General features: G+C 42.0%; 1 protein-coding gene across 3 annotated transcripts; it reads right to left on the reverse strand.

Annotated features, from left to right (window-relative positions):
• LOC120440805 (B-cell receptor CD22-like) lies at positions 1-12,213 on the reverse strand. 3 transcript variants are annotated; one of them, XM_039614093.1, is made up of 11 exons: positions 12,080-12,213; positions 10,680-10,976; positions 10,372-10,605; positions 8,546-8,650; positions 8,138-8,317; positions 7,956-8,039; positions 7,540-7,770; positions 7,106-7,450; positions 6,172-6,517; positions 6,031-6,088; positions 1-884 (listed from the first exon to the last, which is right to left on the reverse strand). In XM_039614093.1, exons 1-11 carry the CDS (start codon positions 12,132-12,134, stop codon positions 747-749), a joined length of 2,073 nt encoding a protein of 690 aa, XP_039470027.1. In that variant the 5' UTR covers positions 12,135-12,213; the 3' UTR covers positions 1-746. The 3 variants fall into 3 exon arrangements, 1 of the variants encoding a protein (XP_039470027.1); XR_005613529.1 differs by lacking the exons at positions 6,031-6,088; positions 6,172-6,517; positions 7,106-7,450; ... (5 more) ...; positions 10,680-10,976; positions 12,080-12,213 and adding exons at positions 2,667-2,737; positions 2,828-3,167 and having other exon boundaries at positions 748-884; XR_005613530.1 differs by lacking the exons at positions 1-884; positions 6,031-6,088; positions 6,172-6,517; ... (6 more) ...; positions 10,680-10,976; positions 12,080-12,213 and adding exons at positions 1,761-1,878; positions 2,667-2,737; positions 2,828-3,165.
• Between the last annotated feature and the right edge of the window lie 9,219 nt (positions 12,214-21,432).

Consider the following 21,432-nt stretch of genomic DNA (forward strand, 5'->3'; position numbering starts at 1 on the left):
TCCAGCTTCTGCCATCATCATGGCTGTTATAGATTTTTTACTCTTAACAAGAAAGGTGGTTGTATGTTGATTAACATTATTGTGATAAATGGCTGATCACTGGTAGTACATATTTCATAAAAATCATTAGAGATTAGAAAATATCAAAAACATGATTGAATGTCAAAAATCAACATCTAACAGGAATGACTGACCTGTGTGTGTCTGCAGATAAACTGCATTCAGCTTTAACACCATCACTTCCTCATTTATCTTTTCTTTTTCCTCGCAGATGAGCCCTCTAGTGAAGAATTGATGTATTGCAGGACATTTTTCCACTTCATACTGATTTTACCTTTGAATTTTTTGTTTTCTATTACTTATCAACATTCTCTGGCTTTATTATTATATTTTTTCACTTTTATAAAGGAGTTAAACATGTGATATGATCACATTTCATTACATTTTCATTCCAAAAAATTAAAAAAATAAATAAAATAAGTTCCTGCAGACATGATAGCTTTGATGTTTTCATTTCTGACATTTGTAACACATGCATTTCATTATCAGATATGTTTGAATGGAAAAGCTCAGGCATTTCTATATTTCTGTTATTCCTTTCTGTTTTTTATGATCCAGTACAGAGAGTACAAACACTGACTGATGTAGCAGCTTTGGTGTCTCTGCTATGATACTAAAGTTATTTTAGACACAAAAACCTTAAGGGGAAACGGTCCCTTTAAATCACCATGGTAACAAACACTTCTTTAGTGAGCAGGCAGTGGCTCGATGGTGGAGTAGAGGTCAGCTGTGTGGTTGTCACTGAAGTGCAGTCTGCTGTAGTGATGATCATCCTGCTCTGCTGACTGAGCTGAGATGTTTTCATATTTGAGGTCAGGGTTCATCTGAGGAGATGAGACAGGTATTATAAATTCATATTAAACTGCATTAAACATTTCATTGTTCTATCAGAACATTATAAAATATCTGTTTGTAGGTCTGAGCTGATAAAAGTTTGTTTATTGGCTCATTAACAAACATTTTAAAGAACCTATTTAAATAACAGGTTTTCCCAGGTTTCATGTCCTTGAATTCAGAGAGAGCTGATGTTTACCATCAGTTATATCATGACTGTTTAATATCCAGTCAATTACAAAGCCAACATATGAGACTGACATGAATCTATTGTGTTGTAAGAACTGTGGATGTAAAGTTTCTATCAAATGTGATAAACAGGTTGGTCAAATAAAAATCAGTGACAAATCATGTAGCTCCACAGAAACATGATCCAGGCCCTGCACCATGAATAAAATTCAACATAACCCGGGTGTAGCACTTACGTGGATTGAAGTACAGTACCAATGGATAATTACCAAGGTAATGAGTAATTTGGGCTAGTATCAGAAGATGAAGAACGACTCTTAGAGCTCTGGTACATGAATGACACAGAAACCAGACAAAACACAGTTGTGTGGCTTAAAAGTATTTTAGTGATGTTAAGTCTTGTAAAAGAATTTTGTAACCACACAGTATTACAACAGGTTTAACAGAACTTCAAGTATAAAATTTCCCCAAAGTAGCAAAAAATAGAATAAAATAAAATTGTGCACAAGTAAAAGAATTAGTCTTTTTAAGTCCAAATGGTACCGGTGGGGCCCATGACAAACGGGTGTATTGCATTAGAGTTCGTCCGATGAGAAGTGTGTGTGTGTGATTGTCTGTCCTACCGTACTACTTGTACAGTAGAGGATTATAGTCCATCAATGTGCAAATGAGTGTGCGTGTGTATATCATCTCCTAGGATCTTGGGTTGGCTCGCCATCCAGTGAACACTGGAACACTCTGGGTTCTGGAATCGCTGACCTGGTCTTTGGATTCGTCCCATATAAAAAACCTGACCTATAAACAATGGCCAAATATATGTCACGTCCACTTTAAGAATAACTCTCACAAATTAAACTAAAGTAGTGTCACAGTGCAGTAACTACTATTCAGATCAGCTATCATCAATTCAATCATCATCAGTTCAATCATGATGTACAACATTAAAATATCAAGGTTCAAAGTTCAAAGTATGAATATCCAAAATTCACAGCTGTAACCTGCAGTAATATTAAAGATTATCTACAAGGTTTCAAACATTCAGGAATTATAGTTACCATATAATTCACTTTCATTGTAAACATTAATTACATCCATCAAAATAAACTCACTGTACATGTATATCTAATAACAAATAAATAAGTATATTTCCCCTTTCAAGAAATGGAATAATATGCAAATACTTATCAGAAATTGAACAAAGTGCAAACAATCAGGTTCAATAACAGGTAAACACAAGGACTCAGTCCACGAATAGGAGTATTAAAATAGACGTGCTTAATCCTGCTTGTACCATAGGCCTACTAGTACAAGTGGAAATACACTAAAAATTACCTCCAAGTATTCAATACTGAGTATTGTAAAACAACTGATTGACATCAAAATTAAACAGGAAGCAGCATAAAGTCTGCTTACAATTATCTCTTATAAACTTATTTTCAGCTGCTTTAACCATTTACAGCTTTTCACATGTTAATGACTTGGTTAACGATATAACTAACATAACAACAGTGCGTTTCAGAGACACCCAACAACTGTACCCACACTCCGCACATCACGTGTCTGATTAGCCACATTTAGCTTACCGCCGTGGAGTGGATGCTCAGCGTTTACGTGAAGCCACAGCTCAGTAAACCTTCCGGTTTCGCTCTGCCCTCTACGACAACAAGTGCAAAACCATACTTTGTGAACAATATCAGTTTAGATGGTAATTTTAACTCGTTAGAGGTTAATTTCTCCAGCTTACCGATAACAAAGTTTTAGTCCGCCTGCTCTGTTCGGCTGTAGAAGCAAGAGACTGCAAACTTGGGAGCTGGCACTAAGGAGGGACAAGAGCTGCCTAGAGCTTCACCGATTGGCTGACATGCGAGGAGTGGAGTAAAACAATAGGCTCTCATCAGAGCTCATCAACCCTCGGAGAAACTTAACCCTTGTTTGACCAGAGCATATCATATATAATCTGCGTCCCTTCCATGTTTAAACAAATATTTTGATCTCGTTTCACTTTCATTAAACAAGGACAATAAGAACAGGAACAATGAACATAAAATGTTTTACTTTTTCGTCTCTTTTGTTTGAGATGATTTTAGGAACTGGGTTACACGGGTATCTTTCTGTTATCTGGATTCAACCTAACACTGGCAGTTGGGTGAAGCGTTAGCTCGCTAACTTAACCAAGTGTTTCTCCTGCACATTCACATGAAAGGGGCTTTCACAGATCATATGACTTATCTTCCACATAAAACGATCCCATTAGTGTCTCCTGCTCCAGAGAAGTTATTAAATGATGATTAAAAACCTATAAGGAACACAACAAATATACCAGTAAAATGCAACAGTTGTTTGGTGAGATTTAGAGATTAATGCTTCAGTGAATTGTTAATCTGGTGATTTAGCACACAGAGAGGTGAAATACACATTTTAATTCCAGTAAATTATTTAATCACTAAGTGCGCTCTCAGTGCTGCTGTATATTTTTAATTTTGCACATTAGAGCTCTGACACTTTAAACTGGATCCATTTAATCACTGAAGCTTTCTACTAAAGGAGACCTCGGACTCACTTCAGTTTTTTGATTTTTAAAAATAAATTAATAAAATTAATTTGGTTGTTTGAACAGGTGTTCTTGGTCTGTGTTCTGTGTAGTAGGTGCAGTTCCAACAGTCTAACAGAGACTTATCAGCAATGCTGTGTCGAAGGCAGCGGTCATGTCCAACAAGACCAGCACTGCCTATTTACCACGGTCTGTCGCTATCAGAATGTCATTCATAACTTTTACGTGGGCTGTCTCCATACTGTGAAATGGCTTAAAGCCAGACTGAAAGATTTCCGACAATTGAGTCATTCAAATAGTCCATCAACTGAGTGTAAACAATCCTTTCCAGAATCTTACTAAGAAAGGGAAGCTTAGAGATGGGTCTAAAATTTGACATGACTGAACTATCTAAGCCTAGTTTCTTAAGTAAAGGGTGTATGACTGCATGCTTAAACTCCTTAGGTACTTGACCAGACAAAAGACTAGTATTAATAATGTTCAGAATGTGTGGTCCAATAGGAAGTACCTTTTGAGAAAACGGGGAGGAGGAACAACGTCATTTGGGGAGCCACATGATTTAGCATTCAACACAAGTTTCTCTAAATCAGGTAAAACTATTAGTAGAAAAGCAGAGAACAAACTTGAGCAAGAACCATGCATGGCTGGGTCAGCAATAGATAGAGTCGGAGGTCTCAAACTAGCAACCTTGTCCACAAAATAATTAAGAAAAACTTATTGCACATAACCTCAGAAGAGTGCAAAAGAACATAGCCTTCTGTATTAAGTACAGAATTTATAGCCTTATATAGAACACGAGGATTATGCGAGCTGGCAGCAATAAGTTGAGAAAAAGGAGTGCTTGGCAGCCTTTACTGCTCTCTGATAGACTTTCCAGCTAGTCTTAAGAGCTTCCAGGGAGACATACAGCCTATCCTTTTTCCACCGTCTTTCACATCTTCTACATTCTTTTCTAGCGGCTCTGGTAAAATCAGTTTGCCAAGGACTAGCCTTGGGCTTGCATTGTCTGAATCTTAAAGGAGCAACAACGTCGAAGACAGATTTACAAGAAGAATCCAATTAAGAAAATAATCCATCTGAGGTGGACAATTCAGGAGGATAAGAAATAAGTTCGTCAAACAATATGGAAAACCACTCGGCAGTATCTGAGCCGAAAGCACAATAACATCGAGCAGGTACAGCCCGTTTAACAACAGGATTAAAAAGAAAAATGTCACATAAAATAGGCATATGGTCAGAGAACACCGCATCCTCGACGAGTATGTTACAGACAGATAAACCATGTGATAAAACCAAGTCCAGTGTGTGACCACATTCTTGAGTCGCACATTTAACAGACGGAACAAAATTAAAAGAGTTCACTAAGTCCAGAAAGTCCTTGGCCAGGGGTTTCCTCGGGCAGCAGACGTGTATATTAAAATCACCAAGCAGAATGATCTGGTCATACCGTGATGCACAGCCAGCAAGAAACTCTGAGAACTCGGATAAAAACTGCTTATTATATTTCGGGGGCCGATAAACAATCGCACACAACAGCGAAGACGAGTGGCCCAGTTCGCACAAACAGAGTTCAAAACTGGTGTGGCGTGTCGATGGGGATAGCTCCATAAAGTCAAGATGTGCCTTAAAAACGACAGCTAGCCCTCCTCCGCGGCCAGAAACTCTCGGAACACTAAAAAAGGCACAGCCAGCTCGCAATAATTCAGAAAAGGCACTTAACTCACCAGATGGAATCCAAGTTTCAGTCAAACAAAGAAAATCCAGCGCACGGGAAGAGAAAAATTCCTTCAAAATGAAGGTCTTATTTGCCATAGATCTGGCATTAATTAAACCCAACCTGAGAAGAATTGGGTCGGGAACTTCCGAGGCAGTAGCAACCAGATCCACCAGTCGGAGGTTTGTTCGGTCCACTCCACGCCAACGCAGATGTCGGAGAGGAGGGGATTTTGCAGAACCCTTCTCAAGAGATTGTATTGTATTATCAACAAAACCAACCTGTTTTTGTTCTCCATTAGACATCAGCAGGTATGAAATAGCATCCCCATTCCTGAACTTTTCCTTTAATAGTACTAAGATTTAGTTTTCCAAGAGCCTCGAAAGTCTTTGCATTTCCCTGACAAGTGTCAGTAAGAATACAGATTTTCTAGAGGACTTTTACTTTTTGACTTTTGACTGTTGGCTGCAAACAATTTTAAGACACTTGCATTATTCTAAAAGGGTATAAGCTATAAGCTTAAAATTCTTCCTGTCTTCAGATGCTGCGCACCATTTCTGATCACACTGGTAAAAAAACTGACACATTAATTCATTCATTCCTCACAGACACGCACACGCGCACACACACACACACACGCGCGCACACGTAGAGTCGTTCTTGTTTGAATCCTGTTTTGTACCTGCTGTTTGTTGTCTGAAGTTTCCCTTCTTGGAGGCTGACTGGAAGTCCTCTTTTTTCTGAGTCATAAAAATAAATGAATAAGTCAAGAAACATGGCATTAAAAATAACAGGATCAATCTAAAAGAAAACCTATGTTTACCTAACACACCAGAAGACAGTGAGAAGTATTAAAAGCAGCAGAGCTGCAGAAACTCCTGCAGCTGCTGGTGTCCATGTTCCTGTGATACTTTGGACAGTGAGAGTCTTTGGAGCAGAGCTGATATCTTTGTTGGTTTTCACAGCACAGGAGTAGCTTCCTGCATCCTCCCTGCTGACTGGGTCTAGGATCAGATGTTTGTTCTGGTTTTCTCTCGGGGTCAGAGGTCGACTGTTCAAGTACCAAATGTAGTTTGTGTTGTCAGTCAGAGGACAGCTGGTACTGCAGGTCAGTGTGACTCTCTGACCCTCTGTCACCACTGCAGAAGGACTCATCTTCACTCTCAGCTCTGAAAGGGGAACATTGGTTAAAAAACCTTTCAGGATTACACAGTGAGCTTGAGTTTTAAATGAGGCTTGAAAACAAAATCAGCCTTTAATCCTTTTGTTCAATGGTGAAAAGTAATTATTTATTAAAGCAGTGTATTTAAGTACACATTCAAGGAACTTTTTGTGTAACTTTATATTCTACTATCACAAATTATTATAAATTTTACTCTTCAATATTTATCTGACTTCTTATGTTTGGTGTGTCTGGTATTAAAACCACTGTTATAAAAATACTCTAATTTAACAATTTAAATATTCAGAAAAAACATGGACAGCAAAACTACAAATGATTAATATGATTCACGGCACTCCAGTTTGAAATACCAAACAATCTGCACAAACACTTGTCAAAATTAGCTAAGCACATATAGGACCAACTCTGACAGTGTTTTTTATTTATTTAAATTAATTTCTTGAAAACATGTAAATACTTTCAAGGTGTTACTAAGTGCTGATACTATATTCTCGGCATCTGAATATTTCTTCCACCTCTGCTCCTGTTCAGACATTAATGAGTAAAGTCTGCTGAGTGAGGAGTTTAGATTTACCTGTAACAATCAAAAAGACTCCAGGCAGATCAGACTGTGTCCATCCTTCATGATCTTTGTTGAATCTGAATGTGTATCCTCCTGAGTCATTCTTCTTCAGGTTGTTGATGGTCAGGATGTGTTGGTTCTTCATGTTGTCCTGATACTCCACACGACCTGCAGACTCAATCAGCTCTTCAACTTCCACTTTATCTTTTCTCCATTTTTTACTCCAACATTTAAACTTTGGCTTCATGTTATCAGGATGTGAGTATTCACTTGTGATGTTCACTGAAGATCCTTCCAGAGCACAGATTCTCCTGCTGACATAATTCACAGCTGAGCAGTTTACTTCATAATGAACACCTGAAATATAGATGGAAGATTTAAAGTTGTCTGAATGACCTTTGTGATTATAATAACTGACAAAATAAACAGAGTTCAGTATTACTCACAGACTTCTGCAGACAGAAGATACTCGTTGCTTTTAACTGCACAAAAGACATTTGGTCCCCAGTTCCACAAATTAGGCCGATATTCAGCAATAAAATGTTGATTCTCACTATAGCTTTCTCTATTTCTGTACCAAATGTAGGCAGTTTGAGGGTAAGTCAGGTTACAGCTGGTGTTACAGGTCAATGTGACAGACCCCTTTTTTTCCTCTGCAGTCCTCATTATGTGAACCTCTTTAAAGAGTTTAAAAAGAGATTTTCCATTAGCCACTATGAAATATAACAACACTCTTATTATGTTTTTAATAAAATTTGTGGTTTCTTTCTTTTTCTTTCTTCAACTTCCACTTCATCTTTTCTCCATTTTTTACTCCAACATTTAAACTCTGGCTTCATGTAATCAGGATGTGAGTATTCACTTGTGATGTTGACTGAAGATCCTTCCAGAGCACAGATTCTCCTGCTGACATAATTCACTCTCCAGCAGTTTTTATCCTGAACACCTGAAATATAGATGGAAGATTTCAAGTTGTTTGATTGGTCTGTATGCTGACACTTTTATTTATAGTTAAATGAAAAAAATGAGTTGTGTATTACTCACAGACTTCTGGAGACTGAAGGTACTCGTGGTCTTTCACAGCACATGAGAACTTGTCTTTTGCAGAGCGATTAATTGAAATATTTTGATTCCTGTAGTTTCTGCTTCTGTTGTGGTACCACATGTACTGAGTTTCAGGCTCAGTCAGTGCACAGCTGGTGTTACAGGTCAGTCTGACAATATCTGATGTATCAGAAGATGTTTCAACATGAATATCTGAGAAATGAGATGATGTGTACATTTTAGTTTTGTTTTCAGTAAGAAAAAAATAGAAAAGCAATGAAATATATATTTGTAGATGTGGTAATAGATATGTTAACAAAGGTCATGTGTAAGCTTCTTTTTTAAATGTATTTAACAAATATATTCGAAGTTGGGTGGAATATGTTTCCTTATCTGTGGAAACTTCACCTCTGGGATATGTGATGGAGCACGGCTCATCTACTGATGTCTGTCTGTAAGAACACATTCTCCCTTTAGCATAGGTCACACTGAAGCAGGTCTCTGTGATGGAACCTGAAACAAAGAAAAGATATTGATTGAAAAGATTCACTGTATGACCCTTTTCTTTAACTAAAGTCCTTATGTATCATCCTGATGCATACTCAATCATCCAGGTAAGCAAATCCCAAATATTCAGTTTCTCTGGATGTAGCATTTTCAGTGGGAGAAATGTTTCACTCTTCCTCAATCTTAGCCAATTGCAGGTTTCCCCAGCATTATAAACAGTGCATTAGTATAATGACTGACACCACTGACTAACAATGGTCTGCAACATCAGAGTCATGGTCATTAATATGCAAGATGTCATGACCACTGCTCAATGGCCATGAGTACCATTCAGAGAGTTGGGGAATGGCTGCAATCACAGCATTGCAAGATGGTGAAGGATCAAATCAAATCAAAATTTATTTATATAGCACATATTAAAAACAACAAAGTTGACCATAGTGCTTCACAGTCAGTAAAAGCATGAGACAATTAAAACAAAACAATAAGAAAACATGGCAGGAAACAATAGGTGACAACACAACAAGCCAGATAACAGCCAACTAGTTAGAATCAAAAGCCAAAGTAAAAAGATAGGGTTTTAAGACGTGATTTAAAAGACTGGATAGACTCAGCGGTACGAATATGAACAGGGAGGTTATTCCAGAGTCTAGGTGCTACGGTTTTAAAGGCCCGGTCACCTCTTGACTTCAGTCGAGACCTAGGTTGTGCTAGGAGCATCTGATTGGAAGATCTTAGTGCTATGATCTTAGTGACTGGAAGATGTACCTTTAGGCCCCCTCCTCGAATTATTCCTAAAAGTCTGCAAATAAGATCTTCAGTTAACGGCCTCCAAGAAACAAAGATTTTTAAGAATGCACAGAGCCAGTTGCTTAATGAACAGAGGAGACACAGAATTTACCATTAACATGCTAAAAATCAAAAGAGGAGCAGCTCAGACAGACATAAAAAGCTTCTAAATGAGAACACTCTTTAAAAAGTGCTTGAATTCACTGAGAACGCTCATCTACCACTGCATGAAAAGTCTTAGACCAGGCAACAAAATAAGTTTGGTCTGAGTTTTGTGCATCAGAAACACCTGTCAAATACGGGGAGTATCCTCAGTCGCCAGAATAGAGAAGGATGCAGTTTTGTATTTTTTTATAATCTGTCCTGTTCAGCAGTTGTAGCAAAAAAAATTATGGTCTGAATGTTTTGTAGTGCCAGACATTTGCATTGCAAAGAGGAGCACTGTAGACTCTCTGTAGGTGTCTCTTACTACTGTTTGTGTTTTATTTATTTACTTTATTATTCATACAGTATTATTATCCAGTGGATATTCTGATGGAACAGACGGGGTAAAGGCCAGATTGGCAAAAAAAATCAAAGCAGAGAAATAGAATGTCTGTTCATTAATGTTTGTCAGAGAACGTACTTCAGAAATTAAGGTGAGCTTGTATAGCTCCATTAGAATCACGTTTTGCTCCTCTGCTAGCTTTGCTGTTGAGTTGTTACTCCATTTGTAGCACTGCGCTTTGTTCCATTCTTCCCCCTGGTGTCCATCTAATAGTTTTGGACACCAGGGGGTGTAAGTTTATGTTACTTTTGTAGAGATAAATAACTGGTTTTAGTTTGTTTTTGGAAGAGTCACTTTTTCACCATGTCTTCCACTCAATAGCACCACCGGAAGTCCTGTCCTTTATGACCCATTGTGTTTGTTGTGTAGCACAATAAACATCATGACTCACCCACAGAGACTTCAGGGGCTCTGAGATCCTCGTAGCCTTTGACAGCACAGGAGTATGTGACTGCTTCCTCACTGCTGAGCAGCTCTTGGTACCAGGGAGACCAGTCCTCATAGAGAAACTCTCTGTTCTTGTACCAGATGTAGGCTGCAGGCTTTTCAGTCAGAGGACAGCTGCTGCTGCACATCAGTGTTACTGTCTGTCCCTCTGTGGCAGGAATCACCTTTACCTGCAGCTCTGAGAGGATGATGGATAACAATTTATATAATGATGTCATTTGGAAAGTAATTAATCAGTAAAAGTCACTGTACCTGTAACAACTTGAAGAGTAATATTACTGACTGAACAGTTTCCTGGACTGTCTGTAGTCTTCATACAGCAGTAAGTGTTTGCATCACTCTCTCTTAGATCATTGATGGTTAAAGTTGGGTTTTTCTCTTCAGACATGTTGTACGTTACACGTTGTCCATCCACAGAAAGCTCACTCATTGATCCATTCAAGTGTACAGTGAACCATTTCCTGCTTGAAGTCAGATGTTGATGTGAGCAGTGCAGATTCACCGATGAACCTTTGAGAGCACAGATCCTGGTTTCTCCTCCATTAACACCTTTAACACAAACTTTCATTAGCGAACAGATGACCTGTGATTGTTGCTGTTAGCTTACATTTAAAGTTAAGAGTAAATGTAAAACAACTTAAACATTAGAAAGACAAACTAACCACCTCACCTTGCTGGGTTAACTTCTCTTTATCAAAGAATTAAAATGACGACAGAGTGACAGTTTCATATTCAGTTTAATTTTACACAGTGAAACTTAACTTCCTGTACATGTGTCTTCCTCTTCATGTATGGGTATGCTGTGTCTTTTGACATGAGAAATTACATGCAATCATTTGCAATATTATTTACACCACAAAGTGTATTTTAGTACTTTGTGTTGTCTCTACAGCATGCTGTTGTCCTTAATCACAAGTTCAAGTTTTTTTTTTTTTTGTGAGCAGAAAGCTGCAGAGGTGTTAAAACTGTTTTCTGTATCTGGTTTATGATGGAAACACGTCTGTGGTGCCAAAGAATCTCCAGACTGATGCTTAGTGAGCATGAACAGCTGTAATGATGTAGACCTTACTCTGGTGTAAGCTGCAGCCGCTCTTTGTATCAATGTAAAGGATCATGATATTTCAAAGACAGCAGTACCAAGCACTGTTTCATGGGAATTTGTAGTTCTTGTGTTGTGTGTCAGGGGCTTTAAACTGATTTTAACAGCTGTTTTCTGTTGGTTTTACTGTGTAAAGCTCCATCTGGGCTGAGAGTGGACTGTTCCATTAATGATGTTCTAATGACAATATATTCATTCTGTGAGCTGAAAAAAGCCATTTCTGATCTCTTTATATGTTCATGGCTATTAAGAGTTCAAGTGTGATGAGTCCTGTTTGTTTGCTGTTCAGTTTTCCCTCAGTGGATTAACAAAACATTCATTACAAACGTGTGCAGATTATTGTTTACACCTGTTTCTACTCTGTTCCAGTCATTCAGTGATTATATTATTGTCCTTTTATGCACTTCAGGAGCTCATCAAAGCAGAACTCCTGTTGCCTAACAGTGAATCTCATGTTTTCTAACATCCTTTAATAACTTTTATAAGTTTTTCTACAATTGAAACATTTTTATAGTCTTTAGTCATCATAAGGAGTAGAAAGAGTCATCCCTACCTGAGAGACACAGAATCAAACCCACCCCAAAAAATCCAGCTTCTTCCAAGATCATGATTGCTGTAGATTTTAGCTCCTAGTCTGAAAGTTGTTTGTTTGAATCTTTAAAAGCTGAATGTGCTCACAGGAAAGGCTGAAAACAGAACTGACAGTTGTCAACATCACTGCATCTAAAGATAAACTCTTTGCAGCTTTAACAGCATTAAATCACTTCCTCCTTTTTAGAAAGAACAAACCTCTAGTAAGAAATTATGCATTGCAACAACTTAAGCAGGGACAGAGACCACAAATACACACATAGAAGGATAATTAGGGCGACAGTGAAGATATCTGGGGAGAACGAGACACAAGTGAGTGAAATCACTCCAGATTAGCCAAACAAGTAGAACTAAATACAAAGCACAAAAGACAAGAGACTATAAAAATAAAACAGGAAATGACTAACGCTCGCCCTCGGGCACCCTCCCCGGGCCTGGCTCCAGGGCGGGGCCCCGGTAACCCTATCCCGCGCAGGGTAAACTGTTCCCTCGGGCACAGCCCGAAGAGGAGACATGGGCCCATCCTCCCGCAGGCCCACCACCCGCAGGAGGCGCCATAGGGGTCGGGTGCATTGTGTGCTGGGCGGCGGCCAGGAGCGGAGGCCCTGGCGGACTGATCCCCGGCTGCCAAGACTGGCAATAGGGACATGGAATGTCACCTCTCTGGTGGGGAAGGAGCCTGAGTTAGTGCGTGAGGTTGAGAGGTACCGGCTAGATATAGTCGGGCTCACCTCTACGCATGGCTTGGGCTCTGGAACCAGTCTCTTGGAGAGGGGCTGGACTCTGTCTCAGTCTGGAGTTGCCCCTGGTGAGAGGCGGCGGGCTGGGGTGGGTATTCTAATATCCCCTCGGCTTGCTGCCGGTACGTTGGCTTACGTTTTTTCCCGGTGGATGAGAGGGTTTGTTCCCTGCGCCTTAGGGTCAGGGTCCTGACTGTCATCTGCGCTTATGCGCCGAGTGGCAGTTCAGAGTACCCAGCCTTCTTAGAGTCCCTGGGGGGGGGGGTGCTGGAAGGTGCCCCATCTGCAGACTCTGTTGTCCTGCTGGGAGACTTCAATGCTCACGTGGGTAACAACAGCGAGACCTGGAGGGGCGTGATTGGGAGAAACGGCCTCCCTGATCTGAATCCGAGCGGTGTTTTGTTATTGGACTTCTGTGCAAATCACAGTTTGGCCATAACGAACACCTTGTTCGAACATAAGAGTGTCCATAAGTGCACGTGGCACCAGGACGCTCTAGGCCGCAGGTCGATGATCAATTTTGTAATCGTATCACCAGACCTGCGACCATATGTTCTGGACACTCGGGTAAAGAGAGGGGCTGAGCTGTCAACTGATCACCACCTGGTGGTGAGTTGGATCAGGTGGCGGGAGGACGCTGGACAGACCCGGTGCACCTAAACGCGTGGTGAGGGTGTGCTGGGAACGTCTAGCAGAGGCCCCAGTCCGCGAGATCTTCAACGCACACCTCCGGCAGAGCTTCAACAGCATTCCGAGGGAGACTGGGGACATTGAGTCCGAATGGACCATGTTCAGCGTCTCCATTGCCGGGCTGCTGCAGTGAGCTGCTCGGCCGCAAGGTGGTTGGTGCCTGCCGTGGTGGTAATCCCGAACCAAATGGTGGACACCAGAGGTGAAGGGAGCCACCAGGCTGAAGAAGGAGTCCCATCGGGCTTGGTTAGCCTGTGGGACTCGGAGGCAGCCGACAGGTATCGACAGGCCAAGCGGAATGCGGCTCGGGCAGTGGCTGAAGCAAAAACTCGGGTGTGGGAGGAGTTCGGAGAGGCCATGGAAAAAGACTTTCGGACTGCCTCGAAGAGATTCTGGGGAAAGGGGAAAGCGGTGCTCTACCTGCACTGTGTATAGTGCTGGCGGAGCGCTGCTGATGTCGACTGAGAAAATTGTCAGGCGGTGGAAGGAATACTGAGGACCTCCTTAATCCCACTGACACGTCTTCCGAGGAGGAAGCAGAGTCTGGGGATGAGGGAATGACCATAAATTTCCGGGGCGAGGTCACTGAGGCAGTTAAACAACTCCTTGGTGGCAGAGCCCTGGTATTGATGAGGTCCGCCCGAGTTCCTGAAGGCTCTGGACGTTGTAGGGCTGTCCTGGTTGACACGCCTCTACAATGTTGCGTGGCGATCAGGGCAGTACCCTGGGTGGCAGACCGGGGTGGTGGTCCCCATCTTTAAGAAGGGAGACCGGAGGGTGTGTTCCAACTACAGGGGATCACACTCCTCAGCCTCCTGGGAAAGTCTATGCCAGGATGCTGGAAAGGAGAGTTCGTCCGCTAGTCGAACCTCGGATACAGGAGGAACAATGCGGTTTTTGTCCTGGTCGCGGAACACTGGACCAGCTCTTTATCCTCTCAAGGATACTTGAGGGTGCATGGGAGTTTGCCCAACCAGTCTACATGTGTTTTGTGGACTTGGAGAAGGCATTCGACCGTGTCCCTCGGGGTGTCCTGTGGGAGGTGTTGCGGGAGTATGGGGTGTCTGGCCCATTGCTACGGGCCATTCGATCCCTATACAACCGTTGCAAGAGTTTGGTTCGCATTGCCGGCAATAAGTCGGACTCGTTCGGTGGGTGATGGGCTCCGCCAGGGCTGCCCTTTGTCACCGGTTCTGTTCATAATTTTATGGACAGGATTTCTAGGCGCAGCCAAGTGGCGGAGGGCTTTCGCCGGTGGCCTCAGAATCTCATCTCTGCTTTTTATGGATGATGTGGTTCTGTTGGCTTCATCAGGTGAAGGCCTCCAGCTCTCACTGGAACGGTTCGCAGCCGAGTGTGAAGCAGCGGGAATGAGGATCAGCACCTCCAAATCTGAGGCCATGGTTCTCAGCCGGAAAAGGGTGGAGTGCCCACTCCGGGTCGGGATGAGTTCCTGCCCCAAGTGGAGGAGTTCAAGTATCTCGGGTCTTGTTCGCGGATGATGTGGTTCTGTTAGCTTCATCAGGGGGATGAGGGCCTCCAGCTCTCCTGGAGATCGCAGCAGTGTGAAGCGCGGGAATGAGATCAGCACCTCCAAATCTGGGCCATGGTTCTCAGCCGGAAGTGATGCGGAGTGCCCACTCCGGGTGGGGATGAGTTCCTGCCCCAAGTGGAGGAGTTCAAGTATCGGGGTCTTGTTCGCGGTGATGGGAGAAGGGGCGGAGATCGAGCTGAGTGTGCGGACGCTGCACCGGTCCGTCGTGGTGAAGCTGAGTGTAAGCGAAGCTCTCAATTTACCGATCGATCTCGTCCCTACCCTCACCTATGGCCACGAGCTGTGGGTAGTGACCGAAAAAAACGAGATCGCGGATACAAGCGGCAGAAATGAGCTTCCTCCGAAGGGTGGCTGGCCTCTCCCTTAGAGACAGGGTGAGAAGTTCGGCCATCCGGGAGGGGCTCAGAGTAGAGCCGCTGCTCCTCCACATCGAAAGGAGCCAGTTGAGGTGGTTCGGGCATCTGACAAGGATGCCTCCTGGGCGCCTCCTGGGTGAGGTGTTCGGGCATGTCCCACCGGGAGGAGGCCCAGGGCAGACCCAGGACACGCTGGAGAGATTATATCTCGGCTGGCCTGGGAACGCATGTGGTGTTCCCCGGATAAGCTGGAGGAGGTGGCTGGGGAGAGGGAGGTCTGGGCTTCTCTGCTTAGGCTGCTGCCCCCGCGACCCAGCCTCGGATAAAGCGGATGAAGATGGATGGATGGATGACTAACGCTGAGACACAGACTCAAACATATAGACAAGACACAGACACAAGATTGAACGAGATAAACGAAACCAGCAAAATGCTACGTAAACAGGCCACAGAGACCCAACTCAGACATGACTTAAGAACTAAGACTAGAATGTAAATACAAGCAGTGAATGTTAGAGGATATCATAAAAGGCAGAGAGAAACTCTCTGTTCTTGTACCAGATGTAGGCTGCAGGCTTTTCAGTCAGAGGACAGCTGCTGCTGCACATCAGTGTTACTGTCTGTCCCTCTGTGGCAGGAATCACTTTTACCTGCAGCTCTGAGAGGATGATGGATAACAACTTATACAATGATGTCATTTGGAAAGTAATCAATAAGTAAAAGTCACTGTACCTGCAACAACTTGAAGGCTAATTCTGTTGAGCCAGCAGTGTCCTGGACTGTCTGTAGTCTTCATACAGCAGTAAGTGTTTGCATCACTCTCTCTTAGATCATTGATGGTTAAAGTTGGTTTTTCTCTTCAGACATGTTGTACGTTACACGTTGTCCATCCAGGGAGAGCTCACTCTGAACATACTCTGATCCATTCAAGTAAACCATTTAGTGCTTGAAGTCAGATGTTGATGTGAGGAGTGCAGATCCATCGATGAACCTTTGAGAGCACAGATCCTGGTTTCCCCTCCATTAACACCTTTAACAGAAACTTTCATTAGTAAACAGAATTATTTCTGCTGTAGACAACAGTCTTTATTTGTAGTTTATCTTTTGTTTGCTTCTTTTAGTGGTTCTTTGTACTTAGTTTTTAGTTTGCTTTCTCAGCCAATAAAGCTGCCACTTTCAGTTCATTATTCCATCTCTGAGTCCTGCATTGGGTCCTACCCCTGCCCACCACACAGCTCACCTTGGCAAAGATTCCTGTTTGGTTGCTGTTTAGTTTTCCCTGAAATGCTTTAACAGAACATTCATTAGCAAATGTGTGCAAATGTATCTTGTTTACACACCTTTCTACTCTGTGCCAACCATTCAATGGTGGTAAAATTGCACCAGAAAAGATCATAATCTATTACTTTAATACATTTCAAGAGCTTATCAAAGCAGAAAATTTTAACATCCTCTTGCTTAACAGTGAATCACATGTTTTCTTACATCCTTTAATAACTTTCCAGAATTTTTCTACAATTGAAACATTTTTACAGTCTTCAGTCATCATCAGAAGAAGAAATAGTAATTCCTACCTGAGAGGTACAGAATGAAACCCAGAAACAAAAATCCAACTTCTGCGAACATCATGACTGACATAAAATCAATTACTAATCAAAAAGTTGATTGTATGTCTTTACAGCTGAATATTCACACAGGAAAGGCTGAAAACAGAACTAATGTCAGTGGGCCTACAGATAAACCGCATGCAGTTTTATCACAATTAACACTTCCTCTTTCATGATGGTTTTTAGAAGGAAGACCCCTAATTAATAGTTTTATAACACAACAGCATAAATTCACTTCTGGATATTTTTAACAACATTCTTATAAATTTTATAATTATTATTAATATTAAATAACACAGTTTATTTTTTTGTACTTCCTATCAGGCAAGTATTTTGTTTTAGAGCACGAGGTACATAGTTGTTATTTTATTTATTTCTAGTCGTATGCATCGTATGCAGCAGCACAGCTCTCCCAACTGCTGTGCACCTTTTTGTGTTTGTGTGGTTTTTTTAGATGTCATGTTCATTCAATGCAGGTCCTTCTATCTGCCTCGCAAGCTAACAGTAGCCATAGTTATAATTGTTTACATCCCCCAATGCTAACATCAGCTCAACACTCAATCACCTCCAACTTATTATCAGTAAACAGCAGAGAAAGCACCCAGAGGGCATCCATATTGTCGCTGGGGACATTAATAAGGCATGTTTGAAATGTGCAGTCCCAAATTCCACCAACATGTTAAGTTTCCTACCAGGAGTGACAGGACACTGGACCATGTGCACAGTAATATCCACCAGGCCTACAGACAACCTGACCACCTCTCTGCTCCTCATCCCTGCCTACACCCTCCTCAGGAAACAAACCCCTCCAAGCACCTGGGTCATTAAAACATGGCCAGATGATGCTCTCATCAAACTACAGGACTGTTTTGATCTGACAAACTGGTCCATTTTCAAACAGCAGGACCTGGAGACCTTCACTCATTCTGTCCTTTTCTACATTAAGTGCTATGTAGAGAATGTGACCGTGATTTTTCCTAAACAAACACCTTGCAAGATGAATGAATTATAGGTTCTGATCTGAAGTCCCAACTCAACCTTCAGGCTGAGGAACAGTTCTCTGTACAGCACTGCCAGATCCAACCTGAGGAGGCGCATCAAACAGGCCAAGGAGGCCTACAGGAGGAGGTTAGAGGGCCTACTCACTGACAGCAACCCCTGCCATGTGTGGGGAGGCATCCAAGCCCTTGCCAACTACAAAGGCCAGAGCCCCGCAACACTCGACATCAGCCTCAAACTTGCAGATATGCTCATCACCTACTTTAGTCAGTTAAAGTCCACCCCTCCCCCACTCCTCCTTCACCAAGAACATATGTATATATATATATATATATATATATATATATATATATATATATATATATATATATATATATATATATATATATATATATATATATACACCAATATTTTTCAATACACTTGTCCATATTTATGTCTCCAAATTATTTGTATAGTGCACTTTTTATATTCTACTCTTTGTACAGTTTTAATTTTTGCTGCTTTTGTCTTGCACTGTCCACTTTTCTGCAATGACAATGCAGATTTTCCACTTGTGGGACTAATAAAGACAGATTTGCTGTGTGTGTGTGCAACATTTGCATTTGTTTACTCTGAGTAGCTCAGATCCAAGGCAGGCCAAACCTCTGTGTTACAACCTTCAGAAATGCCTGCCATATCTATACAAAAGACACACATTCACAATATATGGGTACACAAGTCTGTTTTATTTCAAAGTGTTTCAAACTTTACAGCGGTTGCAGACCCAGTGTCCATCATCCCTGCATTTGGCACAGGTGAATCTCTGACATGTTGTACAGGTAAACCTGCTGCGAGTCCTGTTGCAGCTCTCTTGCACCTGGCACTGCGTTGTCTTTACAGTCCCTGGCACAGCAGCTGCAGCAGCTTCAGTAGCCTGCTTCTGTGCTAATATTTCCTTGTGCTGCATTAATCGGCAATGAAATTCCTTAGCTAAAAGACTCAGAAACAATTTTGTTTTGCCTGTCCGCCCTGTACATGCCTTGTACAAAATGTAGGCATTCACCACCACCAGGTCCAGCATATTATAGAAAACCGCATGACCACGTTCTCTGCCAGCCTCTCTCCCTTCTGACGACTGGGGTCCTTTCCCAAGTAAGGAGATGCACTGCAGACATATTTGGTCTCCAAATCCGTGGCCATCCAGAACTTGATCCCAAATTTGTCTGGCTTGGTTGCTATATACTGTGTGAATGGACAACGAACCTTGGTAGGGAAAAGCTGTTCATCTATGGTCATGTGTTCTCCCGGAGAGAAACTCTTAGCACAGTTCTCGTTGAAGCGTGTCCAGATGTCGGAGATCGCCGCATATTTGTCTGTTTTCACCCGTTCTGCCCACGTGTCCTTGTCATCAAATCGAAGGTGTTGCATAATTGAAATGAATCTATCTCGGGGCATTGTCTCTTTGATTACTGGCACCAGAAATCTTTCTGACCAGTAATCCACAATGGCACCAACGGGACACATTACTGCTCTTACAAACAGAATTAAAATAAATGCCATCAGTTCATGAATTGACAAATTCCAGTCCAGCTCTGTTCTGCGGGCTTGATGGACCGTACACTCCCTGATGGTCTGCAGCATTCCCACGTCTAACAGGCAAAGGAAGCTTTGGAGCACACTTGTAATTTTACGCTGTCCGAAGATAAACAAGTAGAGAATGGTGAATTTACATGAACCTCACTCTAAATGGGGTTATATAAATATCATATGTACTATGGCAATGACAAACCTTAGCAGACTCTGTGGGTCCAGCTTGCGCAGTGAAGCACGAGCGATTTGCTACTGAAATGGGCATTCCAGTGTCCTCCTCTACCCAAACAGTGCCGTCTTTTGCCGTGTGGCTCAGACAGGGCTTCCCAGTGCCTCTTCTGTGGAGTGTCCCGAATTCGATGATTGAGGTATGAGAACAAACAACCACTGGTCCAGATGAGTTCAGTCAAAACAATGATTTTATTAAACACACGCAGCGTGGAAGATTTACACGGTCACATCATCAGCATAGATCTCCGCTAGAAAGCACACTTCAAATGTTTTTTATATGTCAGGGTTTACGCCCCTTCTTGCGTCAAGCAGATACATAACATGCATAAATTACAGTTAATGACAGTTGCTACATCTCCTTTGTTGACAACCTTTAACACACTTAAAGAGCCATCTTCAACCGTCTTCGCTCCAGGTGTTTCCTGTCGTTGTTCTTCTTCACTCTTATCTCTGGAACATCATAAGCACATCCTGTACAAAACTGTTGCTATGCAGGTACAAAATGCAGTTACAAGCAAAAAGTGTCTTACCTCTAACCTAGAAATGAATCTACGTGTTGTCTGTGTCTGTAAGCGTGTTTGCATTGACCTTTGCTGCACTCTGTCACCTTTCACAATAGATCATCTGGACAGTCCCGCCAGATGAAGCTTATGACCCTCAAAAGACTGAATGCTAATTCTTTATGAGCCCATTTGCAACATGTATAAGAAAATGGTTATGACTACTTCACTTAATAAAAGTTTTACCAAAATACCACTACTCAAGCTTAATAAAAATGATATATTTCCCACAGGAAAGACAATATGTTGGGTTCTTGTTCCGTCTCCTTTTCAGATTCTTCTGAGCAGGTATCAGTGGCCTGCTGGACACTGATACCTGCTGGTTTTTCCTGCGTGGCAGTGATACAGAGGCAATCCTGATGTGCATTCTCAGAAATGCGAAGAAGAAATGATTCTCCCGCCTGGGTCTGTCTGATTTTATGCACAGCACTGTGCTGTAGTCATGCAATGCCACTCCCTCACATACACAGAGACAATGGAACAATGGAAGATCTGTGCTGAGAGTCAAGAACTCCATTGCTGAATGCAGGGACGATGGCCACCGGGTCTGCAAATGCTGCAAACAGACTATGAAACAGACAGACAGACAGACTGTGAAGGAGAGTAACCTGAGACAAAAGGCAGGAAGATGAAGAGATGAACGTGGAACTGAGGGACAGAATTTAATTTTTATGTTTTGTTTTTTTTATTTTTGCTATTTTTACACGAACAGGCAGAGGAGAGAACATGCAAAGGTGGAGAGATCACACATGTCACTCATGTCATTGTATTAGCAACTTTTCATTCTGTTTTCACACAGTGTTTTAGAAATAAAACAGACTTGTGTTTCCATATATTGTGAATCCGTGTCTTTTATATTTGCAGGTCAGTCAATGTGTGGGATATTTTGTATAGATACGGCAGGCATTTCTGAAGGTTGTAACACAGAGGTTTGGCCTGCCTTGGATCTGAGCTACTCTGAGTAAACGCAAACAGTAAATGCAAATGTGCCAGACCTTGTTGGGA

Source organism: Oreochromis aureus, linkage group 6, assembly GCF_013358895.1.
Source record: "Oreochromis aureus strain Israel breed Guangdong linkage group 6, ZZ_aureus, whole genome shotgun sequence".
Lineage (NCBI taxonomy): Eukaryota > Metazoa > Chordata > Actinopteri > Cichliformes > Cichlidae > Oreochromis > Oreochromis aureus.